This window comes from Thalassophryne amazonica, chromosome 18 (genome assembly GCF_902500255.1).
Source record: "Thalassophryne amazonica chromosome 18, fThaAma1.1, whole genome shotgun sequence".
Taxonomy (NCBI): Eukaryota; Metazoa; Chordata; class Actinopteri; order Batrachoidiformes; family Batrachoididae; genus Thalassophryne; species Thalassophryne amazonica.
Genome location: NC_047120.1, coordinates 40,331,546 through 40,355,738, shown reverse-complemented (window position 1 = coordinate 40,355,738; position 24,193 = coordinate 40,331,546). Strand labels below are relative to the sequence as shown.

At 39.7% G+C, this 24,193-nt stretch overlaps 1 protein-coding gene across 1 annotated transcript in view; it reads right to left on the bottom strand.

The window, feature by feature from the left end:
* Positions 1-797: 797 nt before the first annotated feature.
* The window catches only part of scn4aa (sodium channel, voltage-gated, type IV, alpha, a), a 72,080-nt gene continuing 48,684 nt past the window's right edge, over positions 798-24,193 (bottom strand). Inside the window, exons 11-27 of the mRNA XM_034193389.1 lie at positions 21,466-21,639; positions 21,180-21,309; positions 16,641-16,879; positions 16,384-16,557; positions 15,911-16,267; positions 13,789-14,277; positions 13,425-13,484; positions 13,187-13,322; positions 11,350-11,504; positions 11,098-11,271; positions 8,430-8,552; positions 7,039-7,308; positions 6,886-6,939; positions 4,984-5,121; positions 4,769-4,873; positions 4,329-4,599; positions 798-2,453 (exon numbers count right to left, since the gene is read on the bottom strand). Of these exons, the coding sequence (XP_034049280.1) occupies positions 1,165-2,453; positions 4,329-4,599; positions 4,769-4,873; positions 4,984-5,121; positions 6,886-6,939; positions 7,039-7,308; positions 8,430-8,552; positions 11,098-11,271; positions 11,350-11,504; positions 13,187-13,322; positions 13,425-13,484; positions 13,789-14,277; positions 15,911-16,267; positions 16,384-16,557; positions 16,641-16,879; positions 21,180-21,309; positions 21,466-21,639 (4,338 nt within the window). The 3' untranslated portion in view covers positions 798-1,164. The remainder of the gene's footprint in view (positions 2,454-4,328; positions 4,600-4,768; positions 4,874-4,983; positions 5,122-6,885; positions 6,940-7,038; positions 7,309-8,429; positions 8,553-11,097; positions 11,272-11,349; positions 11,505-13,186; positions 13,323-13,424; positions 13,485-13,788; positions 14,278-15,910; positions 16,268-16,383; positions 16,558-16,640; positions 16,880-21,179; positions 21,310-21,465; positions 21,640-24,193) is intronic.

The following is a 24,193-nucleotide window of genomic DNA, read 5'->3' as shown; positions in this document are numbered from 1 at the left end:
CCATATATTTCATGTGTAATATTTATTACGAATTATCATAGAAAGTTTGAAGCTCTTTCCATCTTAAAACTCCTCTAATATGATGCAAAAGGGACGTATTATTATTTGGATAGCGATACAATTTTTGGAATTTTGCCTCTGTACACCACCACCACAATGGTGTTGAAATAACACAATCAAGATGTGATTAAAGTGTAGACTGTCAGCTAAATTCAAGGGGTTTTACAAAAATGTTGAAATAAGCATTAAACATTGAACATAAATATTAAATAACTATGGCAATACAAAAGGCCAGTACTTTCATTCAGAAATCTGGGGAAAGCAAAATCTTTTCTATGGTCATTAAATGTATTTTCATGTTTACTATTATCCATATAAATGCACAATAATAACATTCATTGGACCCTATATTGAGCATGGTGGTGCAAGAAGAGGCCACATTTTCCATGTACATTGGGAGGTATTTCAGGAAGGGCAACCAGCATAAATCTTGCACTAAATCAACAGGTGGTTCCATTCTGGATAATCTTTGGTAGTCGTGACCAAAACTGGGAGAAGCCAGAAGAAATTATTTTCTAATGAACAGCTACCAAATTGAAAACACTTAGAATCAACTCCAGACCGTGTATCTGTTAATTTGCTGTGAAATAACAAGGGAATAGTCCACACTTGACCATGGAAGTGTTATCCATTGTCCAAATACTTATGGCATCTGAAAATGGAGGGATTATTGTTAAAAATAGAATTAATGTTACTTTTTTTCACTAATCCCCTTGAATTAAAACTGATATGCTACACTACAAACACATTTTGATTTCTTCATTTTGAATCTACTGTTGTACAGCCCAAATTGTTATGTTCCTGATTGTATGTGACACAAGGTTTGAGCCACTTTTGCTTATAAATTTTTATCTGGTAAACATAATTACAATTTCACATCTTCCAAAGTGCTGTTGATTTTAATTCATATACTGAAGTCTGTATAGTTATCACAGAAAACCACTTTGGTTTCACTGGAGTCTTCATCTCAAAGGCCGCTTCAAAATTACATAACAGGAAATCATTTGTTGAATTTAAAAATCTATAATATAATGGCACGACATCAGCTGTGAACACCACTTGACTTCACTGTTGTGGGGAAAAAGAGAATTACTCTGCTCTTTGTTATACAGTCGACTCTCTCAGGTTCCCATGTAGCGTGAAGAGTTGTTGGTTGGGGGCAGAATGTAGTAAAACTTCATTGGTTATTTCTACAGGTACAACCATGAGATTTGGCTCTGTGCTTTCAGCCCCAGTGTGAAGAGTCAGTGTCTCAGGCTGGACAGGTAGCAGGGTTAGTTGAGTCTGTGAAGCAGCCTGATCCATCTCCTCTGCGAGTTCAATGTTGCTCCCATACAATACTGCCATCTTTTGTGCAAGGAGACCTTCTGTTTCTGGTGGAGCTGTGCCTTCGTGCTGTCTCTCGGACCTCTTGGAGCGATGCAAAAATGCAGCATGAGCTATGCAGCGCCTCAACAGGTGCGTACGATAAGCCCTCTGGATGACCACGGCAGCCCTCTCCTCTTCAATGTGGCGTACGGTTGTGGTAATTGGCATGAAGGAGTCAGAAGAAGGGTTGCTGAGGATAAACTTAGCCTGAATGCTTTCGCGCATTGCTGCCATTTCCACCGTATCGCCCAAGACCATCTCAGTGACAGCCAACAACACGTCCAAGCAGTGAATCCTGTCCCCAATGACCAAGGGCAGGTCCATTTCAATCAAGCGTAGTCTATTAGGCTTGGGCACCTTCAGCGGCTCCTGCAGCGTGTCACAAAAATCAGACAGACGGCTATAATCAATGAATAGAGTTCCATCTAGGTCAAACTTCTCCCAAGTCTCGTTGAACATCTCAAAGTCCTCCTCACAGAGTGCGTCACCGCTCTCCTCCTGGGCCACATTGAAGTTCTCCAAGATGATGGCAATGTACATGTTGACCACCACCAAGAATGAGATGATAATGTAGCTGCAGAAGAACATCATGGCCATGCCCGGGCTGCCGCAGTTACCCCTTATATCAGTGCCTGGGTTCTCAAAGTCTGGATCACAGTCCGGAGACTCTTGATTAAGCATTGGAAGTAAAAGCCCATCCCAGCCGGCTGATGTTGTAATCTCAAACAAACAGATAATGCTGCCACCAAATGTCTCGAAATTAAATATGTCATCAATTCCAGCCTGCTTTTTGACATAGGCAAAATTTGACATGGCGAATATGGAGAAGATGAACATAATGAGGAAGAGCAGGAGGCCAATGTTGAATAAGGCAGGAAGAGACATCATTAATGCAAAAAGAAGTGTCCGAATGCCCTTGGCACCTTTAATTAGACGCAGAATCCTGCCTATTCTGGCCAGTCTGATCACTCTGAAGAGAGTGGGTGACACAAAGTACTGCTCTATCAGGTCTGCAAGCATTATACCTGAAATGAAAGGAGACACAGACAGGACATATGTCTGAACAAATCCACTTAAGCACAACAGCCATAAATATAACTCACACACTCAAAAATATTGATGCATTGGATGAACTCAAATCAATTATGAGCAGGATTTCCATCTAATAAATATATGTAGCCCCATCTCAAATAAAACGTACAGTAGTGTTCAGAATAATAGTAGTGCTATGTGACTAAAAAGATTAATCCAGGTTTTGAGTATATTTCTTATTGTTACATGGGAAACAAGATACCAGTAGATTCAGTAGATTCTCACAAATCCAACAAGACCAAGCATTCATGATATGCACACTCTTAAGGCTATGAAATTGGGCTATTAGTAAAAAAAAAGTAGAAAAGGGGGTGTTCACAATAATAGTAGTGTCGCATTCAGTCAGTGAGTTTGTCAATTTTGTGGAAAAAACAGGTGTGAATCAGGTGTCCCCTATTTAAAGATGAAGCCAGCACCTGTTGAACATGCTTTTCTCTTTGAAAGCCTGAGGAAAATGGGACGTTCAAGACATTGATCAGAACAGCGTAGTTTGATTAAAAAGTTGGAGAGGGGAAAACTTATACGCAGGTGCAAAAAATTATAGGCTGTTCATCTACAATGATCTCCAATGCTTTAAAATGGACAAAAAAAACAGAGATGTGTGGAAGAAAAGGGAAAACAACCATCAAAATGGATAGAAGAATAACCAGAATGGCAAAGGCTCACCCACTGATCAGCTCCAGGATGATCAAAGACAGTCTGGAGTTACCTGTAAGTACTGTGACAGTTAGACGCCTGTGTGAAGCTAATTTATTTGCAAGAATTCCCCGCAAAGTCCCTCTGTTAAATAAAAGACACGTGCAGAAGACGTTACAATTTGCCAAAGAACACATCAACTGGCCTAAAGAGAAATGGAGGAATATTTTGTGGACTGATGAGAGTAAAATTGTTCTTTTTGGGTCCAAGGGCTGCAGACAGTTTGTGAGACGACCCCCAAACTCTGAATTCAAGCCACAGTTCACAGTGAAGACAGTGAAGCATGGTGGTGCAAGCATCATGATATGGGCATGTTTCACCTACTATGGTGTTGGGCCTATATATCGCATACCAGGTATCATGGATCAGTTTCGATATGTCAAAATACTTGAAGTGGTCATGTTGCCTTATGCTGAAGAGGACATGCCCTTGAAATGGGTGTTTCAAAAAGACAATGACCCCAAGCACACTAGTAAATGAGCAAAGTCGTGGTTCCAAACCAACAAAATTAATGCCTCGCAGATGTGAAGAAATCATGAAAAACTGTGGTTATACAACTAAATACTAGTTTAGTGATTCACAGGATTGCTAAAAAAGCAGTTTGAACATAATAGTTTTGAGTTTGTAGCGTCAACAGCAGATGCTACTATTATTGTGAACACCCCCTTTTCTACTTTTTTTTTACTAATAGCCCAATTTCATAGCCTTAAGAGTGTGCATATCATGAATGCTTGGTCTTGTTGGATTTGTGAGAATCTACTGAATCTACTGGTACCTTGTTTCCCATGTAACAATAAGAAATATACTCAAAACCTGGATTAATCTTTTTAGTCACATAGCACTACTATTATTCTGAACACTACTGTATATCCATAATTGAATTGAGTTCATCCAATGAGTCATCTGTTTGAGTGAAAACTGACTCATTGGATTGGATTTCCATCTAAAAAATATATGTAGTCCCAACTAAATTAAGTTTCATTATGTTGCATGGATGTGCTTTATTTGAGTTTGGACTACATATATTTATTAGATGGAAATCCTGCACATAATTGAATTGAGTTCATCCAATGAGCCATTTTTTGAATGCAACTGTGCCATGTGGTACCCACCAGCTATAGACAAGATGACCACAACAAAATCAAAAATGTTCCATCCATTGGTGAAGAAGTATTGTCGCAGGGCAAAGAGCTTTAAGACACATTCCCCGGTGAAAACAACAATGAAAGCCACATTGAGTTTAAAGAGGAAATCCTCCTTCTCTAAACTTTGGTCGTCCGTCTCCACCATCATGGTCACCATATTGAGGCAGATCAGCACCATAATGAAGATGTCAAAAAACTGCTGACTGATGAAGTCGAACACCACACCTTGGATTGGGTTCTTCAAGTCACACGGAGACAATCAAGGGATAGAAACACAAATCCACTATGGTAATTTTGCTTGTTCACATCGATGTTGAATAATTGTGGGTCATGTCTAAAACATATAATGTGCATCACTGCAAACATAGTACAAATAAAAGCATACAGCTGTAATGGAATTCACATACTTTTGGACGTGGTATTGGTTTCTGTGGCTTCTTGGAGCCCAACTTCTTCATGGCATCGTAGTACTTTTTTTGTTCCTCTGTCATAAAGATGTCTTTATCTCCAAAGTGCAGACGCAACACACAAATCAAATCATTATGGGGGTTTAAATTAGTCAACGCCAAAATGAAACACAACTTAAAGAGATGGTGAAGGTGCACAAGAATGTGACACTTATCTTTTTCTTTTGTTGGTTGAAGTTGTCGATAATGACGCCAATGAAGAGGTTGAGTGTGAAGAATGAACCGAAGATTATGAAGATGACAAAATACATGTACATGTAGAGATTGATCTCATAAGAGGGTTGCTCCTCGACCTAAAATAAACATATAAAGAATTAAATATATTATTTTTGTGTAGTATTTTTAAATAAAATTAATTGAAAAGGTGAAAGAGACCTAATACAAAGTTACTCCATCGTGCATGAGGCATGCACATAATATCCACTCCTATATCCCAGTTCTATTTGATCTGTATCTTGATGAACTGTCAACTAGGCTCAAAGCATGTAAGACTGGTTGTGTTGCTGGAAACATGACTCTGAATCATCTCAGATGATTTAGTAGTCTTTAGTCCAAGCACTGCTGGTTTACAGGAGTTACTAAACATCTGCTCAGTTTATGGGGGGGGGGGGGGGGGGGGGGGAGCATGACATCAAATACAATGCAGCTAAGAGCTTGATTATGATCTGTAGGACCAAAGAGGACAGACATATGAAATATCCTGATTTTTATCTGTCAAATATTGTATTGAGTATGACATGTAAAATCAAGTATCTTGGGCACATCGTCACTGCAGACATAACAGACGATGATGATGTCTATAGACAATGCAGCATGTTGTATGCTCGGGCAAATACACTCATGCGTAAGTTTGGCTCCTGTACTGAGGTAAAGCTGACATTGTTTAACTCGTACTGTACACCCCTGTATACGGCTCACCTCTGAACTAACTATAGAAAAGCCAGTCTGCAAAGGTTGCAGGTGGCCTACAATGATGCCTTGCGTGTGCTTTTGAGGAGGCCACGATGGACTAGTGCTACAGAGATGTTTGTCTCTACACGAGTGAACACCTTACAGGCTGTACTAAGGACTTTGATGTACAGTTTTATTTGTAGACTCAACAAGTCGGACAATGAAATCATAGTGGCACTCACAAATATGCAATTCAGCTCCATACGATTCCAGTCAAGCATGTGGAAACACTGGTATGGCTGTCTTTTGAAACTATGAATAATTATTGTTTTTTCTCTGTTTTGTCTGTCTTTTAAAATGGACTACAAGTCTGGAATAAAGTTTGAATTGAATTGTTGAATTGTTTTAGTCTGTTATTTGTCTACATGCCAAACTGGGTGAACCGGTTTTACCACTTAGAACAAAGAGATTCAAGTTACAATATAAATCATAATATGTCCCATTATCATGTGGGTTATGACCAGGGGGCTGGACCTCCCTTTAATGCCCACAGGGACCAATAAGGGAAGGATTTTGCAAAATAATGTCTGCCTTTGTCATGCCCATGTCGTGTTTTAGAAAAACTGTTTTGTACTTTGTTCTAGGTTGTGAACAGATGGATCTCCTGCAAGAGATAAGTTCTTCAGAATCCAGGCCTGTTTTTCACTGTGACTTAGAATAAATTTAAATTGAGAAATAGTTTGACTTTGTACTTTGTAAGGGACAGTATTGCAATAAGAACTGTTAGATAATATCTGTGCTAATTCTTTATTTTATGTTAGCTATCAACTATTTGTATTATTTGTTTGGAAGTTCTGAGAAATAAAAGTCAAGTTTCACTTCTGTCATATGTCCAAGTTTCAGACACAGGGAGATGTCCCCCTGTTGGTGAGAGCCAGTAACATGTGTTGTATGACTCATTTTAGGGGCCTTTCACAAGATGGACACTGTCTGCGAGGGTCCCTTTTTAATGTGACCTTTAATAAACTCAAAATGAGGAATACAATCTCTGTGGTTATTACAAAGCTACAGTGTAACTGTACAAGTACTGTACAAGCGTTACTTCCATAATTATTGGTAAATGTCATACTAAATGTAGTGTTTTGAATGTTCCTGCACATAAGTACCTCTCTTGAGTCAACTGCAGCATACATGATGTCCATCCACCCTTTAAATGTTGCCTGCAAACAGAGTGATGTTTAAAAATGTTTCCCAGTACACAAACTGTATTTTAAGCTATATGTAAAAAAAAATGAAAAACTCTTAAACAGCATTCTCACCACTTGAAGAAGGGACAGGTACCCCTTCCCAACATTGTCATAGTTGACTTTGACATTGACCCAGCGAGCGTCCTCTGTGGCCAGGCATTCGGTCTTGTTGTTGACCTCAGTGAGAGAGAAAAGCTCCTCAGTGGTGGCATTGATACAACGGTAGAACTTGCCAGCAAAGAGGTTAACGCCCATGATGCTGAAGATGAGCCAGAAGATCAGACACACCAGCAGCACATTGAAGATGGACGGAATCGCTCCAACAAGAGCGTTCACCACCACCTGCCCAACAGAAGGAATTCATTGAAACAACAGTAGTAGAATAACAGCATTATCCATGCATGCCAATAAAGCTGTTTCTTAATTTATGTCTGTGTCAGCTATGCTATACAAGCAGTGGTAGCCTCGGTTGTCACCAAATTGTTGGAAATTAAAGAAACTGACAAATAAGCTCATTTCAGGCAACATTTAACTTCAACCACACCTGTTGCTAATTTCCCTCACGCATGTGATGACACACTTCTTCCCTCAAACAAGTTCAGATATGTCTAGTAGGCAGCATACAATCTACATATAGGTTTAACTACACCTGCTCCTAATTTCCATCATCCATCCAGCATCTACCAAACATTCAGAAGGTGGCACCATTTCACAGGTGGCAAACAGGTTAATGGTATGGTTATTCTCATTATGGGCATAAACCGGATATTCACACCCATTGGACAAAAGAAAAAGTCCCAATGCTTTTGTATGGTTAAAATTCCCTTGCATATACCGGACACAGCAGTCTGGACGTTCCCAGTAACAAAGTTTTGACACCCCCAATGAGGTAGGTCCCAGTTCAAGGTCAGGGATTTCGGCGCCTCCTGACTGTAACTAATCCGTCACATACATACGTATAACGGATTTTGTCTATTTTATACATATCATATAGCCAGCATTGTCCATTTTATACATGTAATGGATTTCGATTATAACGGACAAAATTCACTAGTCCACCTGAATCCTTTATATGCGAGTTTTACTGCATAGTAAACAATATCATTTACTGTCTTTGAGGTGTGGTGTTAAATAGGAGAGGATGGACTTATGTACTTGAACTTTCTACTCATTTACACATTTTATAGGGTACATGCTCAGGCTTTGTGAAAGCCTAAGTACAGTGCTCATTCATTGTAAATAATGTGATAGTGGCGCTTACCTCCATCAGCTCTCTTACTGGACCTGTGGCGTATGCATGCATTTAACAAACATGGTAGGAAAATCCAGTTAGAGTTTAGTATTAAAAAGCATCACTTGTACAATTAGTAGCATGTATATTAATGTCAGCCATGCAGAGTGTCCATTGTTGTACACTAGTATGGCATATTGTTTGAAATGATAGCCAGTTGCCAATAACTCACCCTCATCCCTTCAAATCTCGACAGTGCTCGAAGAGGTCTTAGTGCCCTGAGGGTTCTGAGGGATTTGATTGGTCCAAGTTCAGAATAGCCCAGCCAGTTGGCAACTAAACTAATCAGGGAAATCTGTAGCAGAATCAAAACATTTCCTGTTCCTGTAACCACTGAAGTTTTTCTCACACAGAAAAATGTTACATGCAAATCTATAAATTTCTAATCCAAATAACTGACTTATCACAAGTTAAACTATTGCATCAGTTGCCCAGTGAAGGATAACAATAATGCATCATCCTCCATTGGGCAACTCTTGGCATGGGTCCATTAACAAACAGAGGAATAAAGTAATTCAAGGTTTGAAAAGATGAACAGACACAAATGAACGTACAGTTTTCTGACAAATCTTTAAAAGTAACTGACAGATTAACCTAAACTGAAAACATCAATTTGGAGCCATTTTGTTATTTGTAAAGATAATTAACTTTAAAATGATCTGACAGTCACGCACTTGCAGATTTGCAGAATATTAATAATATAATAATAATATATTAAAAATTTCTATATTGGGGGGGCAGCTAAGGTTAGGTGTCAAAAAGTCAAGGTCACAAATGCTGTAGCATAACATACTTATTTTGGAATCTGTAAAATTTACAGAATAAAAAAATGGAAATACGAGGTCTGTCCAAAAAGTATCAGAGCTTTGGCTGGGAAAAAAAAACTGGCTTACCTGGAGCGTTGGAAACCTAATCACCCTCGAAGTAGTCTCCTTGGAACTCCACACACTTCTCCCAGCGGTGTCGCCACTGTTGGAAGCATTCCAAGAAAGCCTCTTTCGGGATGGAGTGCAGCTCCGCCGTCGTTGCAGCCATAATGTCCTCTATTGTCTCAAATCGTGTTCCTTTTAATGGTATTTTAAGTTTTGGGAAGAGCCAGAAGTTGCAAGGGGTCCATGTCAGGAGAGTAAGGCACCTGTTGAACCACCAGAGTCTGGTTTTTGGTCAAATAAGTCTGAATTAAATAAGAGGAATGAGCTGGAACATTGTCGTGGTGCATGCGCCAATTTCCTGTGGCCCACAACTCCGGTCTCTTGCGCCGCACACATCATGTAGACGACGGAGGACATCCCTGTAATACTCCTTTGTTATTGTTTGACCCTGTGGTGCGTACCCGTGGTGTACCACACCACAGGAGTAAAAAAAACAGTCAGCATCACCTTCACATTGCTGCGCACTTGGCGCGCCTTCTTCGGTCTTGGCGACGTGGAATGCTTCCACTGTGACGACTGAAATTTGGTTTCCGGGTCGTACCCGTACACCCAGGACTCATCACCGGTGATCATGGTGTCCATAAAGCTGGGATCAGTGTGAATGGAGTCCAGCATGTCCTGTGAGACTTCAACATGACGTTGCTTTTGCTCCGCCGTCAGCAACTTTGGCACGAACTTCGCCGTCACTCGTTTCATGCCCAAATATTCTGTCACAATGGAATGTGCCGAAGTCCTGCTAATGTCCACCTCCTCCGCAATTTCTCGGACAGTCACACGACGATCCTGCATAACCACAGCGTGCACTTTGGAAATGATCTCGTCATTTCGGCTTGTTGATGGCCAACCGGAGCGCAGCTCGCTCTCCACCGTTATGCGGCCGTCTTTAAACTGGTTGTACCACTCCTTAATCCGTGTGGTGCTCATAGCTTCATCTCCGAAAGCCGTTTGGATTTTTCGAATCGTTTCCACCTGGCTGTCGCCAAGTTTCTGGCAGAATTTAATGCAGTAGTGCTGCTCCAAGCGTTCGGCCATTTTCTCACAAGAAAAAATCCGACGAGGGGGGTGGAGCACTCCTCCCACAAGGAGTGCTCACAGGCGAAGGACGTAACCGACAGGTGTGAAAAAACTCACGCAAGCGCACGAAGGTTCAAGCTTGGCTGATGTAATCACACGTGATTCAAATCCATATAGTTTTTGAAAAAAATAAAAAGGTACGATACTTTTTGGACAGACCTCGTATACGTAGTGTGGATACTTTTCAATAAAGGATCTAAATTCAAGGTGAATACACACAGTCTGAACAACCTTTTTCTGTGAAGGGTCTACAGTCAAAGTCAGAGTAGTCTGACTTTGGTATGTGACACAGTGCTATCCTAGGAAACTACACACTGACACTGGTGTCTGTAGTAGGTCTCATAGTATACACTGAAAAAAGAGAATAGTTGAACCAACTTTAAAAAGTGTTACAATTGGTCAAACCTGAATGAATTAAGTTCTTTGAACTTAAGTTTGTAAGTTAGAGTTGATCTAACTTACTAACTTAAGTTCAAACAACTTAATTTATTCAGGTTTTTACCAATACCAATTGTATTTGCATTGGTATTGGCATTGGTATACCAAAATCAGACACTGAAAAAAAAGAACCAACTTAAGATAGCTTTAATAGCTTTATTGGTAAATCCTGAATGAATTAAGTTGTTTGAACTTACTAACTTTAGTTCAAACAACTTAATTCATTCAGGATTTACCAATTGTAAAGCTTTCTTAAGCTGGATCTATTTTCAGTGTAAGAACAATGTCCTGGAAAACTTTTACCATTATGCAGTCAAACGCAGTTTGATGGCAGATCAAATATTGAAGACATTGTCCCTTTCATGTTAACCTGAAAACAAGAAGTCAAAAACTTACATCTACAATGAAAAAGTCTAACCAACACCAAGCATTGGTGAAGTAGGTCTTGAAGCCATATGCCACCCATTTAAGGAGCATCTCAATGACAAAGACGTAGGTGAAAACTTTGTCAGCAAACTCCAGAATGATTTTGATGGTCCGACGTTTTTCGATGTATATGTCTTCAAAAGCCTGTAGAAAGAAGACATAAGACACTGACATGACCTTTGGATACCATTAAGCAGCCCATATTTCAGAATATACACTCACCAGAGCTCCACTGCTGAGGAGAATCATAAAAATGATGAAGGTTTCAAACCAGTCATGTTCCACAATGGTGAAGCAGGTCCTGCGGAGGTTCCACCAACTCTTGCCTTTACCTTGTGTAATGTCCACAGTCAGACAGGGCCAGCGTCTCACACAGTCTGAAGGAGATACAGGATTATTCAAAAGTAACCATTTAGGTTACTGCTGCAAAACCTTAGTCCATGAGCCAGTCATCAATTTTGACCTAATTGGTACCATTTAAGGTGATGAAATTAGGGATGTCCCGATACGATCACATGATCGAAATCGGGCATTGCATCCCGATCAGGAATCCGATATAGATTTTATCCACATTATTTTGATCAGCGCTATTTCAAGCTCATTATTGCAGATTAATGGGCCTTTCACGCGTCGGAAGCATCAACGCTGTCAGGAATCTGTCTAAAAAGCATTATTTTCAATGAGACGTGTTGCTTTTTAGAGGTGTCACAAGCGTCACGTCAAAAGCCGAACTAAAGCAACGCTTCTGGCGGGAGTGTGCATTGCCGCTTGTCGGCAGGCTGACACAGTCAAAGTTCAACCCAATCTTTTTTTTTTTTTTTTAATTGAACAAAAGAAAAAACATAAGTTCAACCGAATCCAACTTTCGACGCTCTAAGCTGTGACGTAGCTTCGCGCTGTCCAATAGGAAGTACGCGTCGGGCCAAAACACGGAAGACTAGTGGCAGAAACCACTGATCTGTACAAAACAGATCGGTGCAGAAACCACTGATCTCTACAAAACAGAAACATGCCACAGGACTGCTCATTTATAGAGCAGTTTTCTGAAGAAAAATCATTGGAAATGGTTTTATTGTTGTTGTTTGTTACCTCAAAATTTCTGATTACTGTTTTAAAAAAGTTTAGAACACTTGTAATTAAAATAGCTAAATCAATAAATGGTTCTTTAGAAACATTTCATCTGTAAATTAAAACCACCTGTTATTTCAGATTAGATAATTTCTTGTTTAACATAAGGAACCTTGGACATTTATTTTTAGACAAATAAAATTACATGGAACTTTGTACATTTTGTAAGTCTGGTAGATTATTACTTGATTGTTCAAGCTACCTCAAGGAGAAGTGCACTGTTTAAGTGATAAATAATAAAATAAAGTGATTAAAATGAAAATATTATATATTTAGCATTTGTTCATTGTTCATTCAGTTTTTTAAAGTATCGGATCAGGACTTGGTCTCGGCAGATACTCAAAATCAGATGACTCGGAATCGGATCGGGGCCAAAAAAAACCTGACAGGCATCAAAAGTTAATGTTGCTCAAATTTCAGTAAAAATATGCAAATGACTGGTTGCAATAAAAGGATTAATAAATGGAATAGTTTTGACTGTGTTGGATGTTTGGTCTCCTAAATAAAAGTCAAACAAGGTCAACGTCCATTGGATTCTATGACATGTGACATATGTTACCCTGTAACATGATAACTAAACATGACAAACTATTCCTCCCTATTAACTCAAAAAATAATTTGCATCACGTCTTACCAATATTGGAGCAACTTTAACTTTTGAGGCCTGTACAAACTGAAACTGACCTTTGTCACCATTTTTGTTGTTTTTAGTCCATAACTCCAGAACATTCAGTAATAGATAATCCAAACTATACCTTTTTAGAATTGTGATGATCAGATAGATAATGTGGTATCATTTTCAACATGACTGGAGCCTTTTTAAATTTTGACCTCTGTGTAACCCTACATTGACTCCTACCTGGCTACAGCTGCCACCCTTAAGTGGTACTGAAAACCTTCTTGGCCCATGGACTACTGTGGTTGTTCATACCTTCGGTGAAGCAGGCCTCTGGTTCCACTGGCTCGGGCTCCTCTTCTTCTTCTTCCACTTCAGGTTCCAGTTCAGGTGGTTGATAATCCACTGTGCTGCACTCGGAAGACTCCCCGTCTTCCAAAGCACCGATCAGCTAACCAACAAAGATACAAGCCACTCTATGAAATGCACATGGATTTATATTTATTTCAAGCCGTTGCTCATTAAACTTGTCTAACTCTATACAGACACTCACTTTGACAGATCTAGACATATGATGTTCATAAGGCCTGTCACATTCATCTTCTAACTCTTCCTGAAAATGCACAGAACAGAATATGGTCAAGTTTAGCATATTTGTATATCATCCTTCCTGTGACAAAATGAGACAGACAGACAGACAGACAGATAGATAGATAGCTAGATAGATAGATAGATAACTATATTATTATTATTATTGTTACTATTATTACGTCAAGGATGTAATAAAATCATTGGTGTTTATTTATGAATTTGTCTGTGAATTGCTACATTATGGAGCACTTGTGCTGTAGTTTCAGGAGGTAACAATGTCTGGAGCATAAGATGTGACTAGAGAAAGACGGATGGACATGTACTACCATTTGATGTTGGTTATTTTCCTCATCCAAAGTCTCTGATGTAGTTCTCTGAGCAGCAACAGCAGCATCAGCAGCATCCTCATCATCCCCATCATCCTCACCCAGGTTTTCCAAGTCAGACTCTCCCTGAGCGATCGGCACATTGACACTGAGCTCTCCATCGACTACGATCCCAGAAGGCTGACCCTCCACCAAGCAGTTCAAAATCCCATCTGCTATTTTGTAATCCTGGCTTGTGTCCATGTGGTTCATTTCGATGCTCTCTGATTTAGCGGGAGTGTCATCCATCTGCGCCTGCTCAGGCTCCTTGGGTTTTTGGCCCAGTATCTGCAGGACCGTTCGTGTGATTAACTTTTTAAACCAATCGATGCCTTGTGTGATCCTGTTGATGGCAATCTGGAGATTGTTCATCTCGCCATCGTCGTCTCCTACTGCGAGGTTATCGCCGCTGAATGAGCTGAGGAGCAAGGCCAGGAAGAGGTTCAACACCTGAGAAAAAGGTAGGGAAAGAAGGCAAACATCTAATAAACAGAGCCCGTAATAACACGTCAACAAAAATGTTTTCTTCCTCCTGTTGCACAGACAGCTTGTCTGCAGTTTCTAAAACCTGTTTTTGTTTCATATTTTCTTCAGTTTAGCAGCAGATTGTGGATACACAGGCTGGATGCAAGTTGATCTGTGACATAACATAACATAACAGTGGAGATTTGGAAAGAGAATTATTGGAGTAAAAAAAAAAAACCTTAAGATTTTGATCAACAAATATAATGAACCCAAATTTCCTAGAAGCTTATTCCTGGAGCAATGCACTTGCATATTTCTTCATCAATTGCAGGTCAATCGGCTATCAAATTACTTTTCCTTAAGAGCGCGTGTGGCGCTGCCTGAGCTCTGCTCTCTCAGCTGTCTGTGTTTGTTCCCACTGTGGCAGCATGCTGACTTGAGCCTGGTCTTAGCACATACTCAAGGTCAAAACCACTATTTGATGGCTCAAGTCATTAGATTTAAATAGAAACTCCGCCTCCAGCGAAGGGTTAGATGTGCATTTGGATGGATGGATTAATATTATATCAACCAAAGTGTCAATATTTCTTAAATGGAGAATCTGTTTGTGCCAAGTCCATAAACTATGTAGATCAAGTCATTTTCAACTTGGTTTATTGGCCAAACTCAATGAAAAAATCTCAATGAAAACTCAAAAAAACTCAATGAAAATCTGCAAAATATTTAAGACAAACAGAAATTTTTGTACTTTTAAAAATATGTGATTTTATTACGTGATTGAAAAAAGGTTATCTTATTATTGAATGATCATTGTCATGCACAGATTTGTCAAAAAGTGAGTCTCTCACAATGCATTTAGAGTATAAAGAATGTGATGAGTAAATTAATTTGTACATACGTATGACTGAGAGGAGACAGCAGATGCAGTGGTACTGAAAAGTTTACATAGTTTTTTGTTTTTTGTTTTTTTTTTTACCATTTTTCAGAGAATATGAATGATAACACAAAAACCTTTTGTTCCACTCATGGTTAGTGGCTGGGTGAAGCCATTTATTGCCAAACAACTGTGTTTGCTCTTTTTAAAACAAAATGACAAGAAAACTACCCAAATAACCTGATCCAAAGTTTACATACCCCTGTTCTTAATATCGTGTGTTGCCACCTTTAACATCAATGACAGCTTGGAGTCTTTTGTGGTAGTTGTGGTCGAGGCTCTCTGATGTTAAAGGTGCCACTGAATATGTTTTGGACTTTATTTACATCAATTACGAAGAAATACAAACAGTATGGCACTCTATGATAAATTTGCATGGAGTAAACATTCTCAAAAACTGAGTGACTGTGCAAGAAAGAGAAGAGTGAGGAAAGCCACCAAGACACCCAGACAACCCAGAAGAAGTTTTAGACTTATGTGGGTGTGACTGGAGAAATTTTGCACAGTGCAAATTTTGCATTTTTCATCATCACTCTTAGCTTAGAGGATTTTTTTTTATTCACAAAAAGAGATCAAAAATGTACCTTCTGGGAATTTGTAGCTAAATTGAAGATGAAGCTGTATAACTCACATAATAAGGCTTTGAGAGGGAAATGAGGAATAGGTGAAAATGGATGTACTCACCACAAGGTTTCCGATGACCATGACCATCATGAAGACAACTAAGCACATCCCAAGTCCGGCCACTTCCATGCAGTCCCACATGGTCTCAATCCACTCCCCACACAGGATGCGAAAAACAATGAGGAAAGAATGGAAGAAGTCGTTCATGTGCCATCGTGGCAACGCACAATCTGAGGAGATCTTGCAAACGCAATCCTTATAGTTCTTGCCAAAAAGTTGCATGCCCACCACGGCGAAGATGAAGACGATGATGGCCAGCACCAAAGTCAAGTTGCCTAAAGCTCCCACGGAGTTACCAATGATCTTGATCAGCATGTTGAGAGTGGGCCAGGATTTGGCCAGTTTGAAGACACGAAGCTATCTCCAACACAGACAAACAGTTCAAAAGAATGACAAACAAAAACAATGCATCCCTTTGGAGATAGTAAAGTTGTTATTGTAAAAAGATATAAGGGTAATAATTTGTATCTCACCAGACGAAATGACCTGAGAACAGACAGGCCCTGGACATTAGCTAGCCCCAACTCCACCAGACTCATAGTCACAATGATGCTGTCGAAGATGTTCCAACCAACTTGAAAGTAGTAATAGGGATCCATTGCAATAAGCTTAAGGACCATTTCAGCTGTGAAGATCCCAGTGAAAACCTTAGGAGACATAAATGTTCTGTAAATTAAGATAATGTTAAATTTTTCTGAAATGTAATTAAATTTGCATGGTACATATTCACCAGATTCCCCACTGACAGCAGGTGATCAAACTCTTCGGTCATGGGATAGTGTTCCATGGCCATGAAGAGGGTATTGAGCACAATGCATATAGTGATGGCAAGGTCCACAAAAGGGTCCATCACTACAAAGTTCACCCACTTTTTAAAGACCACCCAGGGTTTGCAGCAGTCCCATTTCAAAAAAATATCAGCAAACATGTACCAGAATGGTGGGCATGGCCGATGAGCCTCCTCTAACTCTAGAAAAACACAGATGCAAAGACATTAGACCGGGTAAGAGTACTCATGAGCAAAAACAGAAGATTTTAAATATTTAGTGAAGCAATACTTGGAAGTGAAGCCTTTAATCAATTATGTAAAAGTATAATAAACACTATTTATACCATGATCAGTGAGAATTCCATGTCTAACTGGTGTGCATTATTTTCGTGGATACACACACGTAGTTTGGCGAGTTAAGTCACTGTAATATCACTCCGCTCTGGTCGTCACCATAGCAACGCGCAAATCAGTTGGCGCAGATCAGCGGTGTTTTGACAGGTGAATGACAAAACGATAAAACATGGATTTCCAAGTGAATTTTAATATTTTTGACCAAAATAAAACATTTGAGGAATGGGAAGAGGAGGAAAGCAAATGAGAAGAAGAGCAAAAGCAACGGCATAAAGATTTAACATCGGACGAACTGGACAAGATTGAAGACGGGAAAGAAGAAGAGAACACGAAAAAAGTTAAATAAATATTTGTGTGTTAGCTCACTGTGTGGGACTGTGGTATAAGCAGACTAAACAACTCAAAGCTGTACATTATACGGTTTGAATGCACTTCACGGTTTTAGACTCAGCGTTGTGCATTCAAACCGTATAATGCACGGCTTCTCGTTATTTCCTTACTTATACGCCATATGTAGAGCAGTGGGATAGGAGTTGGGTGACCAATATGTAGACCTGCATTCAAGTCCCAGTCAAGCTACCTGTCTGTGTTCTTGGACAAGACAATTCATCAACCTTGTTCCAGTCCATCCAGCTGTAAATGGCTGGCAACCTTGCTGGGCCAAGTACCCAACAATGGACTCTGATCCCATACAGAGGGGTTCATAGACTGTCATCCACTTCACACTATGGTTTCTGGAGACCACCACCAATGGTTCACCTGTATAAGACTTCTTGTATTTCCTCCTTTACAAAGTGGCCTTTTATTGTGGCCAGCCTAAGGCACACCTGTGCAATAATCATGGTGTCTAATCAGCATGTTGATATGCCACACCTGTGAGGTGGGATGGATTTTCTCAGCAAAGAAGCAGTGCTCACTAACACAGATTTAGACAGATTTGTGAAGAATATTTGAGAGAAATAGGTCTTTTGTGTACATAGAAAATGTTTTAGGTCTTTGAGTTCAGCTCATGAAAAATGGGAGCAAAAACAAAAGTGTTGCATTTATGTTTTTGTTCACTGTATATACTACACCCTCACTGGCCAGTTCATTAGATACATCTTAATAGTATCGAGTTGCACCCCCCCCAGGCCCAGATCCAGACCAGTTTGGACTGATGCAGTTGCATCAATCAGATTTTTTTACGCATCGTTCATCATCGGTAAAAAAAAATAAAAAATCTCGAATAATCCCAAATAGTGCAGAATGTGTCCCCGCGGTGAACACAGCTTTTGATTTGATCTCACAATGCACCCCGCAGGTGTACACAGGAAAATTCAAACCGGATCAAACAAACATAGCGTCAGTCCAGCTGAGTTGATGATCATGGCATCCAGGAAAAAAGTTGTGCAAGGAAAATTGGGCGCTTATTTCAGCAAGAAATGGTGAGTGGTTTATAAATAGTTTTCAGACAAGAGTGTGTTTGAAAGGCATTCTATGATGACTGAAATTTTCGGTGGTTTTCCGACCATACATGTTAACCTATACGGATTGTCCGTAAATTATACGGATTTTTCCGAGTTTCAGAGTCATATGGACGTCCAAATAAAGTCGAATATTCAGGGTTTGGTCTGCAGCAGGTCTGTAATCAACCGTTTCTGCAGAGCGACTCCACTTTGAAGCATGAACCAGTTAAGCAATGATTTTCACTCCACTCCTGCCCCCCCCCCCCCCCCCCCCCCACACACACTTTTGCTTTAGAACTGCCTTAATTCATTGTGGCATAGATTCAACAAGGTGTTGAAAATATTCAGAGCTTTTTGGTCCACATAGCATCATGCAGTTGCTATATCATTACACCACCATGTGCAGTCTGAACAGGTGATGCAAAGCAGAAATTAACCATGCCAAATTTTGACCATACCATCTGAATTTTGCAGCAGAATTCAAGACTCATAAGACCAGACAACATTTTTCCAATGTTCCATTGTCCAATTTTGGTGAGCCCATGCCTACTGTAGTCTTAGTTTCTTGTTCTTAGCTGAGAGATATGGTATCCAGTGTGGGATTCTCCAGATGTCAGCAATATACTCCAAGGCACAATGTTTGTGTGTAGACAGTGTCAGGATCCTGGGTTGTGGGGTGGTTTTTGTGTCCTGTCTGTCTCTTTTTCTATCTTTCTGCTTGGGTTTACTCTGTCCTGTTGTTTCTTGCCTTCTTTTCTTGGTTCTTGGTGGTGGGTGCTTCCTTCTGTCTGGCCATGCCCCGGTTCTGGGAGTTTCTCACGCACCTGTTCTGAGTTGCAGTTAATCGCATGGGTGCTTTATAAGCTGCACAGTTTGACCTAGTCCTTTGCCAGTTCGATGTGCCTTGTGCCTTCTTACCAGCTCAGTTATTGTATTCCTGCCTTGCTTTGTGTGCCTCAACGGATTTTGACCATTATCTGCTTGTATCTTGACCACGCTCTTTGCCTGATGTTTTTGATCCTGTTGCTTTGTTTGGACTGCCTATCTGTGTACCGACCCCTGCCTGTTCCTCCAGTAAACACTGTTTCACCTCTGAGCTGTACTCCCATGTTTTGCATTTGCGTCCAACTCCTCGAGCCTGTCAGACAGATACTCTTTTGCCTACCCTGGTTGTAACCAGTGGTCACTGGAGTTACTGGAGCGGTTCTATCATCTTGAACTAGTCTGGTCATTCTTCTCTAACCTCTACCATCAACAAGAGACCTGCCACTCAGTGGATGTTTCTTCTTGTTTGGACCAGACTTCTCTGTAGCCTGGAGATGGTTATGTGTGAAAATGCCAGTAGAGCAACAGTTTGTGAAATACTTAAACCAGCCCATCTGGCACCAACAACCAAGTCATGTTCAAAGTCACTTAAATTGCCTTTCTTTGCCATTCGGATACTTGTTTCAAAATTCAGCAGATCGTCTTGACAATGTCTACTTGCCAAAATGCATCAGGTTTCTGCCAAGCAATTAGCAGATTGGATATTTGGTTTAATGGTTAATGAACAGATGAATAGTTGCATCTGATGGTGTGGTTAGTGAGTGCTTATGCTACAGGGTGATGACTGGTGCTTTGGCATTATTCCATGGGGATGTGGCACTGCTTTTTTGTACTTCCTTTCATTCTCTACCAAAGATATAATGCAGCCCAATTACAACAGTCCCTCCTGATCACCAAGGAACATGGTGACCTAGTGGCTTTATGCCAGCTTTGGTTGTCCTTGACCTCCTTTTTCATAAATAGTTGTGTAGACTGTATTCCACTGTACTGCCTAGTTCAGGGGTGGCCAGGTTCGGTCCTCAAGAGCCACCATCCTGACACTCTGAGTTGTCTCCCTGCTCCAACACACCTGAATCCAATGAAAGGCTCATTAAAAGTCTGCTAACAAGTCTTTCATTGGATTCAGGTGTGTTGGAGCAGGGAGACAACTAAGAGTATCAGGAAGGTGGCTCTCAAGGACCGAACTTGGCCACCCCTGGCCTAGTTCATCTGTCGCCACACTTGGTAGAGAGTTCAAGAGAACGGACTGTTCCTGCAAGATGGTGACTGACAAGAGGGGGTACTTCAACCAGTGAGCTTCAATATGATGGCTTTGAATATGTGTTTTGTTTCCTTATTCTATAGAATACACTAGAGCAGCCCAAGACTAAAGACTTGAGTTTTTACACAAACGAGTTGAACATTTGCACAGTAAAATGACATACAGCACGCAGTTAATAGAACAGTAATTATGCACAACAAGACAATTCCTCTCTGTGCAAAGTCACTGGCTGGGCTGAAATAGTCCAAGCTTAACGCCTTGATAGAGAATGCCAACAGGGATTCCCTTCATCCACAATATCGTTAACACAAATCCTGCAGGCTCTAGACAATGCTACAGTATTACCCTTGAATAACTTGATGTATAATGTTAACAAGTGTTTCATAATATGAGCAATTACAGCTCACATTACAATGTCATGTCCATGATCCTGCAACTAATCCATGTACAATTCTTTCCATGGAGGTACTTGATATTTCTGATGCCAAGCAGTCACGTACAGCAGTACCCTGAAGTAGCTGTTCTGGCGTTATTGTTTACTAGGCTTGGTTGAACATAAAATCCTTATTTTGCAATTGTCAATGCAAAATGACTGATGTCATGTTGGCAATGTACCTTCCAGAGCTGCTGATGAGTGCACAGTCGCAATGCTAGCAGCTCTCGGCGTGAGGCTTTTGTCATCCAGATGAAGAATGCTGTGCACAGAGCTGAATGTCTTCTTGTTCTGTTCCTCAAGAGCAGGAAACTGCAAAATAGTTTGTTAAACATTCACCTCTCTACTGGTCTTACAACATAAGGAACTTCTAATTCACATACCAAAGCCAACTCATGCAAATACAGAATACATACAATACATACATTATTATTTTTAATTTCGGCAAGCGGAGGTTGACCGACTAACCTCTTCCACAGTGGGCATTTGGTTGATGACTAGATGGGGAATAAGTTTCCCATTGCAGTCCTTAACAAATTCATCATTGTCGAGGCTCCTTTCATCATCTGCCAGCTCAGACGGTGTGTGATGACTGAAGGACTTTTTACTGGATAGACTCTCACAGCTCCCCTGAACTTGGCTCTATTAGTCAAAAGAAAATGCTTTGTTACCGCCCCTTCAGTGTTTTCTACTAAAAACAATGCGACTTGATTTGCACTGATATGCAACACACTTGTGCATGTGTCAGTGTTTAGAAGCTTATCCAAAAGCTGAGGCCGAGATATGCGAGCCACATACACACACAGACGCACCTTGCTTTAAAGAGAGACAGATATTAAATATGTATTATAGCTATGTAGTGTATGCTACATTTTTAGGGTGTGTAAAGTTTTAAGAACACACCATGAATATATATACAATACCATGAAAAGGTTTTAAGCATCCCAGAGTTATAATAAAAGTAGTGTTTGATGCATCTACCCCCAACCCCCTTTTTATTGGCATGTCAACACAAAATCAGTTCCAACAAAAGTGAATATGTGAGCTATATATTTTATTCCATAATTATAATTATAATAATTTCTATATATTTCTATACATTGGTGTTAATAATAACACAATTATTCAGAATTTAAGTTGGATTTTTCTTAAAATAGCTGTTAAGGCCCTGCGACTTATACTCTGGTGCATCTTATATACCGAAAAATCACGTAGAGGGGAGGTGATGGTCTAGTGGTTAAGCGTTGGGCTTGAGACCAGAGGATCCTCGGTTCAAATCCCAGTCTGACCAGAAAATCACTAAGGGCCCTTAGGCAAGGTCCTAAATCCCTTATTTGCTCCTGGTGTGTAGTGGGCGCCTTACGTGACAGCAGCCTGACATTGGGGTGAATGTGAGGCATTGATGAGTGAAGCGCTTTGAGCGTCTGATGCAGATGGAAAAGCGCTGTATAAATGCAGTCCATTTCATGTGTAAATGGAAGCCAATTTTCATATCGATTAACAGTCAAGTTGAAATTTATCATGCATTTCATTTGTTTATGAATATTTATCAGGTTTTCATAATTTCTATGTTTTTATGATATATATATATATATATATATATATATATATATATATATATATATATATATATATATATATATATATATATATATATATATATATGAAAAAAGGAATTTATGGAAGTACAGTTTATATATTTATTTGCATTTGTGCATATGTATATACATATAGTATTACAAAAAATGACTTAAATGACTACTTTGATGGGTCCAGTTGCCTTGATTAAACTTCAGGGAGTTTCTAATCTTTGCCTGGATGGCTGAGAAGTGACACAGTTTTAATGTACACTTTATGTGATTTTTGTTTAATGTTTTTTTTTCTTCATTAGAATGTCAGTAAAATGCTCAATTTTGAATTTGAATGAAAACTTTACAAGGAATTTTGTCTATTTTATGAAAAAAGAAGTATATTAACAAAAGTAATGCAGCAGTCACATGTCTGTAAGCGGCAGACTGTAAACCTGATATTTCAGTATTTTCAGTGAGAAGTTGATGGAAAAATTCTACCACCTCTGGCTGTGACCATGGCAGCAGTGCACCACAACACCACTTGCTGTGAAAAGTAACAAATTTTTAACCTTTGCCGCTTACCACAACAACAAAGACAAGCCAGATGTTTTGTGTTCAACAATGAAGAAAAACAGACAGCAACAGATGGATTATTTAAGTGCATAGTCACATGGTTTTAATCAGGTAAACATGAATAATGTGTGTCATATTAGAGAGAGGAATTAATCTGTAACCTCACAAAACGTTAACTTTTGTAAGCTGCCATCAGAGTCAGGGCTTCCTGTGTTAATTATAAAGGCATGCAAAACCTCAGTGAGGAGCCCTCACTGTAGGTCCTACAGTCTGCTGTTGCAGACGACAAGAATTATGATGACCGCAGTGATGTTTTTCTTCTGCCAACATGTCAACACAGAAAAACATATTTTCAGGTTAATAAAAACCTAATTTGTTCACCTTTAAACCCAAATGCATGATTTCAAAAAAACAATAGAAGATAAGAATCAGTGCATAAAGAATTGATCAATGTGATTTTCTCATAAAATCCAAGTATAGTAGTTCACCCAAAAAGAATGAGTGTATTCATTTTATTTACTCTTTAATGCTTAGCACTTTATGGCCATGTGCCACATTTCCTTGAGTATTATCCAAACCACAGGTGGCTCTTTGCTGAGGATGCAGCAATTGGAAGAGGCCAAGGAGATGCCCATATACTACCCCGCTGCAGCAGATGCAATGCTACTTTAGTGAGGAGGGTATAGATCAGTTGTCTGTCTGGGTGGTGGCCAACTATGGCCCAGGGTAATTCTGTAGTACAGTGAATGCCCCCAGTCCTGACCACAGCTGACTCTTTATTGTAAATGATTTGATATTTAGAAGCTTTTCTTTATTAATCCAGATACATAAAATGCTATTGAAATGGTTTTGGAAGAGTTAATCCAAAATAGCAAAATCAATGCATAAAAATATTGCTTTTCAAATTTGCATAATTGTAGTAGTTTGTGGAATTGTAGTAGTCATGTTGGGGAAATAAACGAAGAAGAAAACCAACAGTCCAATGTGTATTCACAAAAATATATGTATTTTATTTTTTATTGAATAAGTTATCAATGACAACTGTGATTGAT